The following is a 10,628-nucleotide window of genomic DNA, read 5'->3' on the forward strand; positions in this document are numbered from 1 at the left end:
ACAAATATTTCTCCCGGCCCGGGAATCGAACCTGGGACCTCTGCGTGGCAGCCCGGCATGATAACCGTTCGACCACAGAGGCAGACTATGGATAATCAGTCCTTTTAAATCCGTTATAAAAAGTATATTATTATTATGACATCAAAATCAACCCTTTCCGCTGGAATTTGGAATTTTGAAATGGTTGTTTCTCAAAATCTCTCAGTTCACACTTTGCATGTTTTCCAAACAAAATTCTTGATTTGTCAGTACATCGTTTAATATAAAATTCAAAAAATTGCTAAATCGGCACTTTACAAGCATTAATGTATTATTACTCGCCTGTTATAAACGGTTTCGATGCCATTCATGAGTCTTATTATTGTATTTGAGTATATTTAATTACAAACCTTATTCCATCCTTTAAACAGGAAAGCCTGCTCAGTTCAATCCACGCTCAACTGCAACACTACTTAACCCACACACGCGACCATGAACGGTCAACGTGCAGCGACTCATGGCAAGACGAGGTCGCCCCGGAAGCTTTACAACTCCGTTTTTCACTCGCTGGCGGCATGTTCGACGCCATACGAAGATCTTATCAACTAATTTCAGATTGGGCTGTACTATTGACACAACTGGTGGCCCATCAAGTTGTTGATGCTTATAATAATAGGTAACTATGAGTGGTGAATGGTTAGTCGCCTTTTGGACTGTGTTAGGATGCTGATCTTTGTAAATGCATTATGTTTTTATTTGTACCGTAACAATAGATGGTTACGATTAGCAAATATTCTTAAGGGCTTTCGCGAGGGTCCACGAATCGTGGTTCGTAAATGAGGGTTTTGGCCAAAGTACTCTTATTACAAATCAAAATAAAGTCGAATTTCTTAATTTATTAAAGAGCTTATTTAAAGACCCAAAATTTTTGGAGGTCCACGTACTTTTGTTACGCCTTGATCATGAGCCAAAAAGGCATGTGTTCAAACCATGGTTGGAAATTATATAAAGGAGTGCCGTAACGCCCTTTTTTTTCAACGTTTCACCCCCGTTTTCGTTATCTCTGAAGTACTGCTTAGAATGCTAAACGGCTGAGTCACCACGGCAAAATCTAATACAATTCAAAATATCATTTTTGTGTGTATGGCAGCAAGTCGTTTCAAATAACCATATGTTAAAAATAGTCACACGCAAAACATTATTCGCGGTGTTGGGCTTTGCATCACATATTTGCAGATGCATTTTTATCATTAAGTATTCATGAACTACACAGCAAGTCATTTCTATGGGAGCAGAATTCATTGTGATTGTCACTGTCATTTAATTATCCGAAATTAATGTCTCCAAGAGAGATGGAGCAATACGAGGTCAAGAAAGGTAATTGACGTTCTGTACCCTTCGTAAGTTACTGATACTGTTACGCCAGGGAGTTGTAGCATAGTTATAATAAGACGAAGCAACCCCCGCCTATTTGGCGCGTTACTAACGTCGTCCCAAGCGTCGTCCTAAACGTCGTTCAGAGCATAGGGTTGTCACATTATTACTTTAGTTGAACATAATTTGAAAAAAAAAAATAGGGTGTTCATCATTGTATTTTCGTGCTATATTGAAATACCCTTTGTCAACTGCTGTACTTATACATATATGAGTATTCCTATACCAACATCGCAGATTAGTATCTATTATGAGAGTATAATTGTGAAATAGAAATGAAATGCTGAACAATTCTGAATTATAGTGACTCTCATTCAAACAACCTCAAACACAACAATATACATGTCTTGATGTCATTTTTAACCGAATTCAAAAAAAGTAGAAGCTTCTCAATTTAACTGTATGTTTTTTGTCTGTATGTTACGCGATAACTCCGGTATTTATGTACCGGTTCTGATTATTGAGAATTGAGGAGATGATGAAAATTGATGAAAGAGGGTACCTCGATAGTGGTCCCATTTAAATTTTAAGAAAATATTCCACCTCCAAGGGTGGCAAACTATGGGTTGAATCCGGTTTCGCGCACTTTTCGGTAACCGATTTCAATAAAACTTGGCACGTAGATGTAATTCCACGAACCTTTGAGGTCGGTTTTTTAGTACTCTGTACGGATCACTCTGTACGGATCTCCGTACAGAGTGCTAGGCTAGCTAACTAATGTTTAAATAACCTTATTTAAACACCTAGCGTACGCTTTAATACTATAATTAATAGCGCATGGGATGACCCGCGCTGTGCAACTCGAGTGCACCGCGAGATTATCCGAATGTGCGTACGTACACATACAAGCCGCACTGCTACGTTTGGATGGAGTTACTCTGCTTGTCTTATTATACTATTGTTACAGTCACAAATTTACAAATACATACCTATTTGTAAGAATAGAAAAGAGGTTTCCATTGATCTCATCGTATCTGCAAAACGTTGCATTAATGCCCACGTATAAAACTCATTATCAAAAGAATTTGATTACTCTATCTCTTTGTAAGACATGAAACAAAAACTCAAATAAAAATATCATTAAATGACTACCTTCACTTTGGTGGTTGACTTGCTGTGTAGTGGTTTGGCTTTCGGGTGGTAAATCTACATAAATTAATATAGTCTGTGTCGCAGCAATTTGTTCACGACATTGATCGACATGCTTGCCACTTTGATCCACTCGACACTCGCCGACGGAGGCGACGATAACAATCGCAAACACTATCAAAACCTGATGAAGAAGTTGAAGAAGGAGATCGGCGATCGTCATGGACCTTCTGTGCAGAGTGTGCGACAACTGTTACCTTTGTCTAAGAATACTATTATTGAGGTACTGTAACACTGCGTCAAGTAGATTTGCGACCGATTTAACGTCTAAAAACTTTATTTTATTTAATAATAGCATTTCGATGCCTTACTTTCTCAAACTGGTATCTTATAAAGAGTGATTATTCAGGAGATGGCAAAACTTTCTATTTATTTTAAATTTCTTATCAAGAGTGCTAATTTGGATGCATTACTTTAAGAATAGGTAAAAGCCAGTGTGTGAATATGAAGGAAATGTGATGTGAAATCAGCCAGCAAAATTTGTATATACAATCCATTTTTTTGCGTTTCAGTAACTTTGGGCTTAAAGATACGAGTTTGAGAAAGTAAGGCGACGATTAGTTCATATAACAGTTAGTATTTGTCATTTCTCATTTCGTTTTGTTTACGAATATTTTGTACATTTTAGTCCTTCTCGTTGGTACTGACACTTTTGGGAAATTGGCTTTCTGGTATAAAAAAAAATGTCATGTTTTTCCGTATTTAATCTGTAAAGAGTTTACTGGTTTATTTATTAATTACATTTTTAGTGAGCTCCGACTTAGATTTACCAAATACGTGTCAAGTTTATCTTTTTGTCGATTTTTCTAGAAGACTTAGTAGTCTTTTAGAAAAATCGTCTTGGTAAAAAAACTTGATTTTTGTGTAGCCAAAAGTTCTCGTATTCTGTATAAATTCTCAACAATCCCGAATCATGTATTTTATTAAACGTGTAATACGTTACATAACCGAATAAATTAGGTAGTTTTTTATGAAAATGAGAATCTACTCGTTTGTCTAAGTATTTTGCTATTACAGGTAATCGCTTGCGAACCATTAGGGTGCCTGGTGGACCAAAAAGGAAACAAAATTACAGGCTTCGATAGCGACAAAAAACAGGTAACATTACAAAAAAACTTTTGAGTATTAGAGAAAGTGAAACATTGATATCTTTTAAATACTTCATTTAAAGTGTAATAAAACCCGCAAAGAGCTAGTTTTGTGAAACTATAATGTTACGCAGGGTCTCAGATTAACGGACAAGCAACGAGTATCAAGCTGGGAACTAGTGGAAGGTGGGCGGAACCCAGCTCCCCTCTCTTGGGCCTGGTTTGCTGCCACCAAGGTTGAAAGGAAACCCCTTACTTACGAGAATGCACATAGGTATGTTATTATAGTGCTACATTGACTTGCAGGATTTAGCACCACGACTGTCTTTATTATATGATTGCTATAAGATATTGATTAATTTTATTGTTATGTTGATTTTTGGTCGCTAAGTTCCTGTATCTGAAAACAGAATCTGCTAAGTCAAGTTTTATCTCCTTTAGCTGGTTTATATAACAGTGTAAATAAGGGACAACTTGTGTACCTACAAACGTATTTGTATTTACTATGTGTGCATGAGCGTGTACGTGCGCGCGTGCGCGTACATGTGGCTGTTTATGTACTCATATATAGATATATGTATACAAGCTATCTACAATAGCCTCTACGAATGTCATACTAAATGTATGGGAGCGTTTAATGTCAAACTTATGGATTTATTTTGTTGTTTAAAAAAAATAATTATGTCGATTTATTCATGAATAACGTACTTTCGATATCAGTTTAAAGCTTTTTTATATCTCTTATGTTTATTGAATAATCGCCTGGGCATACTCAACGATTAAACCTTGTATACAAGTTACATATTATATATAAATGAATATATGAAAATTATGTTGTCACTTATTTCTATTGTTAATTTAAATAAGAACTAAACGTCAAAATGTTCAGTTTCCAGTCTGACTCTCTGTGTTCCAAAAACGTCATCCTATACTAACATGTGTTAATCTTTACAGATTACTCAAATACCACACGCACAGCTTAGTGAAACCGCTAAGCTACTACTTAGAATCTCTGCCACTGCCTCCCGAAGATCTCGAAACAAATGAGAGTAAACAGGTAAATTTGTCAAAATTACATCTATATGAAATTACATCTATTTGTTTGTTATAGTTTTACAAATTTGCCACAATCGCGTTGTGCTACAATCTTTGCAGGACAATGGAAGCCTAGACGGCAGTCCCACTAGTGCTGGAAAGGGTCGATCGCGATCGTCATCTTGCAAGAAGATGAAGAAATCAAAGCCCACTACGCCAGTAAGTTTTCCTTGTTTCTTCACAAGTTTCTAAGCTATGCTACAAGTGGTTTCGGATAAAAAATAACTTTTGGCCCTTGATATGCTTATGCTAGTACATTTCGTGTAGGTATGGTCGGTAGAAGAAATTAATACTCTAAAATCCGCACCTGGGGGTCTAGTCTCATTCTCCGTCCGACATCCGTCCGAAAAAATAACTGTCAAATAACTAATACTCGACCAAATTAAAAGACGCATGATGATGAAGCTTCATACTTGACGTTGTCTTTTAATTTGGTCGAATATTACTTATTTGACAGTTATTTTTTCGGACAGACCTCAGACGGAGAACGAGAGTAGACCCCCTGAATATAACTTGTCAATCGTATACGTGCACCATGACTGCTGGCGGTGCCGCGAGGTAGGAAAATCTGCTCAACATAGCGCCTCTTACTCGCACCATTTACTCACTAAATCGAGTAGCTGAAGAAGTAGACATTTTAACTTGTTTTGAGAGCGAGTTCATTTAGGCAACACTGGTTTTGCTTTGTACATAATTCATAAAATTTCATTGTACATTATTAATTATCGTAGTTTATTATAAATTGGCCTTAATTCATTGTTATTAATTTTCAATAATTATTATTTTTAATTATAATGTTATGGCATGTGATTGTGACGTTATGAAATGCTACACTGTTGTATTGGGATGGTCGTGTAAAAATAGCTGTATGAATGAAATAAATAAATAAAGAAAAATCTTTATGTACCAAGAGAATATATGAAAGCTTTTTGGAATATTAATTGTGGTATCAGAAAAAGACAAAAGTTGAGCAGTCTCACTACCGCCACTCGAATATATAATAAGAGTCAAAGTATAAGCTTATCACATACATCTATCTTTGCGTTCTTCAGACGAGCGGTCCGCCAGTGCCGAGCACGAACGGCGGACCTACGGGCATAACGCCTGCACCGGCGCAGCAGCCGCAATTCATGCAGCAACAGCAGCAGTGGTTCCCGCCACCAGGACAAAATTATTACACTCCACCAGGTACGTACAAAGCATCTATACGATTATTATGTAATCCGATTTTGAAGAGTAAAGATGCTGGTCAAACGACAGGCATTTGAAATTTGTCAACTTTATGTCTCAGAGTGAATGACGCAAAAGTCACTGCCCCTAGATCTTAGCGACTACAGCTCTGAGACGCACTGCATCTGTTATAGGCAGGCGAGTTGCTTAGCACCGGACGCATGACTTGTTCGTCCCGTCATATTTTGATATAATTAAAATATATATTTTTTACTCATTATAATATATATTTATTACTCATTATATATATATTGTGCTTATTATAATATATATATTTTTTGCTTATTATATTATATATTAATGTGAGTAAATTGATTATTACTATTTGTCTACCATATTTCAAATTATTCGATAACAAATACAAACTTATGTGTTCAATCTGTGTTACTTACGTGTTGTTATTGGATAGATAAGTATAAAAAACAACCGGGGAATTCCTAGACTATATTAACATTTTATCAGTATATTTTGTTACGTTCGCTTGTTGGATCACAGTTGTAATCGCAACCGATTGTCAGCGTCATACCATAAAACAACAACAAAAATGGTAAATCGAATTGGATTTTTGGTGTAATTTATCTTGTCATGCATCAGCTGGCGTAAGCCCTCGCAGTGTTGCGCCCCCAGCCAACACGCAGTCGAAGCAAGCCATCACTAACATGCTGCGGCAACGACTTCCATTTAACCAGATGTCACAGATGCAGGTACGTCGACGAAAATTTTGTCCACAAGAACCTTATGTAAGGTATTAAATAGTGTATAGAATAAATACAAAAGATTAAGTTTAATACCTGAAACCCACTTTAACAAAGCATTTTATGACTGAAAAAAAATCGATCAAGTAATTCTTCTTTACATAAACTGTGGCACTGTAAAATACAGTTCATACGACAGCACCACAATACAATACGTACCACAAATCGCCAAGCAATTTTAAAGATACAAAACAACAAAAATCATTCCCGTTTCTTTTTTAATTTAAAGCAATTTTATAGAGAGATATTGTTATAATAGCAGCAAAGTGGAGGTTATCCCGGCGCCCCACACCCTCGAGGGCCGCCATTCCCGCGCCAAGGCATGCGACAGATGCAGCCCAATCAAATGGGTCAAATGCAACCAAAGTAAGTAATGTAATGCACGTTTGTCTACCCATCGATTGTCCTGAAAATGATAATACCAGATTCTCCTCCACCACCAAAACCTATATGTAATTTGCAAAGTGTATTTACGTCCAAATTAAATCACTTACAACGTCTAAGAAGTCCTGTATTAATAAGTGTAGCTAGAACAGACGCCTATATTTTTAAAACTATGTAAACGATCCTAAAGCACGTATGTTGAAATATACATTATAACATTATTTTTGCATACGTGGCGATTTTACAGTTATTTACTAAACTGAACTGTACTTGTAAGTACAGTTCCATACTAAGTTTTGATTAAAATGTCCTCCCTTTGGTTATACGGGAAGGGCACTGCGCAAGCAAGCCCGCACAGGAACTCAAATGGCTAGCTATGCTTTGTATGAGCGACTCTGGGTACACGTGCAGCACTCTCTCTGTAGACCAGATAGGGACGCCCACCTCCCGTTGTGTGCACAACTAGCGGTTGCCACCGCTAAGTACAGTATATAGCAGTAATGCGTAATGAAATGATACAAAATAAAATTGAAAATGTTATTCCCTTGCAGCCAAATGAACCCAATGAGTGCAATGAGCGGCATGGGACCAATGGGCCAAATGACCAGCGTTCAAATGGGACCTGGTGCAATGGGCCCTAACCAGATGGGAGCCCAGCAGATGGGTGCTGGTCAAATGGGAGCAACTCAGATGAGCGCCGGCCAGATGGGTGGCATGGGCGGGCAGATGTTCGGTGGACAGTACGGCGGAATGCAGCAGGGGTATGGCGGATATGGACAACAGATGTTGCAAGGTGGCCAACAGCAGATGATGAACCAGGTTTTTTAATTTTGCTTTTTAATTTATGTATTTCAGATGACTTATGAATTCCCATCGTCTTAGTAGGCTTAGGCTAGGTATGACTTTAATGGTACGTACGTACGGTAAAGAATGAGGAACGTGAGAGTGAACATTTTATGGAATGATTATGGTGATTATAGCATTTTTTAAATCGTTAATCAATTTCAGGGTATGGGACAACAAGTAAACCAAATGAGTCAACAAGTAAATCCCATGGGGCAAGGCGTTAACACGATAGCCCAAAACGTTGGCCAAATGAACCAGGGCGTAGGACAAACGGGTCAGATGCCACAAGGCATGGGACAGATGGGTCAGGGTATGGGACAAATGGGGCAGGGCATGGGACAGATGGGACAAATGGTGCAAGGTGGGGCAATGGGCGGAATGAACAGTCAAGGTGGTGGAATGGGACCGCAGGGTGGTAACGCTATGGGAGGATTCCCTGGACAACAATCATTCCAACAGGTAAAACTTAATATTAAAATATACACACTGCTAAAGAGGGCATAGCCAATTGTTTAAACAATGGCGGTAATCGAAATTGTTGATCTTATCTTTTTCTAGAATATGATGGGTGGTCGTACAAGCCAAGAGGCTGCTTATATGGCCCAACAGAGACAAAACGCGCGACCACAGTATAATATGCAGGTTAGCCCGCATTGTCATATGAAATTAAAATGAATAATGTTTTCGAAATTTTCCTTTGTATGTTTGAAAATAAATTAGTAATTAAGATTTTAAGCCCCCCTGTAAAGACTATATTACACTAATTCACAGGCTCCAAACGTAACAATGGGCGGGATGGGTGGACCAGCGCCACCGTACCCTCGTGGTATCCAACCTCAACAGAGCGCTCAATATCAGCAAATGACTCAACAGCAGCGCATGCGACAGCAACAAATGCTGGCCATGCAACAACAACAGCAGGGTGGCCTGGTCCAGCACCTACAGAGACAACAGTACCAGCCGCCCTATTAGTCTCTGCGATTCCGGCTGCGGCTCGCGCTCGCCAATCGTATGCCAGCTGCATCAGCCGAGGATCCACAAACTGACTAATAACACGGTCAATGCTAAACGAACTGAATAAAACATATTTACGATTCGAACTATATGAAAATATATTTATAATACGAACTGACAAATAAAAATATGTTTATGACAAACCAATTGACCAAAAAACACGCTTTAAAAATTATGAACACATAACCGTTAAATGATGTCAATACAACCAGTGGAAGTGGGTGAAATAATTGCAAGAACTTATTAATGAAAAGCGTGTTAGCAACTTACAAATTAATAGTGACGTGTCGGATCTATTTATTATGGCAAAAGATGACTAAATCAAACTATTTTTTTACAAACTCATGAAATGAAAGTAATAGGTTAGGGTAGCGAGTGCAACATAAGTAAGCGTGTGTTACACTAATTCATTAAAAACAAACAGAGTGAGTACTACACTTCCTACCTACCATTATTGGTTGGATTTGTAATACACAGAACATTCTTCTCATCTATAGGGTAGTACAGCAGGTCACACAATGAAAGAATACAAAAGTTTAAAATAATAATTATTTGAAATTATGCATGTCGTCGCTTCATTTTGCAATGCTCCAGATTCTTGAAACTAATTTGATAGATACAAACATAATTGTCATTCCTTTTATTTTCCATACTTTAAAAAACAATTTTTGTTAGATCTATCTTATTAGCCACAGAATCTTCTTTTTATTAATGGCTTTGCACGCATAGTGTTAATAAGTGACGGTAACAGGTGTGTCTATGCGCACTACCCTACATTATTTCCTAGGGAAATATTTAAGTTTTTATTTTTTTAAGTGTTTTTCTGTGGTTTAGTTAAACGTAATATTTAATTAATATATTTAGATTTAACTGAACAGGTTTACCAATCATTTGTATCAATATTTTAGGCAATGAGTTAATTTTTTTTTGTTCCTTAAAAGGAAGGCTTTTTCTCAATTCTTACCAATACGTGTTGTAATATTTTCTTAACTGTATCTATTTCTTAATCATTTCAGTATATTAGTTGAGATCCAGTATTTGTAATAGGTATTTTATTAGGATTTTAATAAATATTTTTTTGTATTTAAATAAGTATAAGATCCTAGGTGTGCCTAGATATAATAATAAGACTATTATTATGCAAATATTGTTATTGAAAATATACACCAACATAGAAATCACAGCAGTGTTTTCTTTTTGAAAAATAAGGGTTGGATCTCTGTCGTCAGTGGGCATCGGCAATGCGTCGTCACTAAACGTATCTTAGAAATTTTGTCAACACGCTTCGACGTTATTCCATATATAAAACATGCTAATATAAAAAATAGACGTGCTGCTGATTATTATTTACTGAGCATTAGAACCATCGACTTAAAAGGTTACAAATAATTAAGAAACTCAAAACCTAATATAAATATAAATTAGTTCGTGAAAAACCCGCCATGATTCTTCTCAGATGTTTATTATAAATTTATTTATTGAACATTGACTGAGCTATCAGCTTTATCGGTAACATATAGTTATAAATTATTCTATCAAATTAATTTGTGTAGAAACTACCAAAACCCTAGGTACAAATTTTTTCTTTTTAAATTTATTGAGCATTGGCTAGGCGGCACACTTAGTACTAGATAACAAAAAATGGACAACTGTA

The 10,628-nt window shown here is 36.9% G+C and overlaps 1 protein-coding gene across 7 annotated transcripts in view; it reads left to right on the top strand.

The window, feature by feature from the left end:
- LOC113232871 (mediator of RNA polymerase II transcription subunit 12-like) overlaps window positions 1–9,704 on the top strand; it is a 40,925-nt gene extending 31,221 nt beyond the window's left edge. For 6 of the 7 annotated variants that reach the window (XM_026467736.1, XM_026467739.1, XM_026467741.1 and 3 more), the window contains 13 exons: window positions 411–655; window positions 2,578–2,785; window positions 3,580–3,660; window positions 3,785–3,924; window positions 4,605–4,707; window positions 4,806–4,904; window positions 5,798–5,933; window positions 6,570–6,679; window positions 6,990–7,096; window positions 7,666–7,933; window positions 8,123–8,419; window positions 8,519–8,602; window positions 8,732–9,704. In XM_026467736.1, coding sequence (XP_026323521.1) covers window positions 411–655; window positions 2,578–2,785; window positions 3,580–3,660; window positions 3,785–3,924; window positions 4,605–4,707; window positions 4,806–4,904; window positions 5,798–5,933; window positions 6,570–6,679; window positions 6,990–7,096; window positions 7,666–7,933; window positions 8,123–8,419; window positions 8,519–8,602; window positions 8,732–8,932 — 2,079 coding nt within the window. In that variant the 3' untranslated portion in view covers window positions 8,933–9,704. The remainder of the gene's footprint in view (window positions 1–410; window positions 656–2,577; window positions 2,786–3,579; window positions 3,661–3,784; window positions 3,925–4,604; window positions 4,708–4,805; window positions 4,905–5,797; window positions 5,934–6,569; window positions 6,680–6,989; window positions 7,097–7,665; window positions 7,934–8,122; window positions 8,420–8,518; window positions 8,603–8,731) is intronic. The other variant, XM_026467737.1, reaches the window with a different exon arrangement.
- Window positions 9,705–10,628: the final 924 nt, after the last annotated feature.

This window comes from Hyposmocoma kahamanoa, unplaced genomic scaffold, assembly GCF_003589595.1.
Source record: "Hyposmocoma kahamanoa isolate Upper Pololo Valley unplaced genomic scaffold, ASM358959v1 78, whole genome shotgun sequence".
Lineage (NCBI taxonomy): Eukaryota > Metazoa > Arthropoda > Insecta > Lepidoptera > Cosmopterigidae > Hyposmocoma > Hyposmocoma kahamanoa.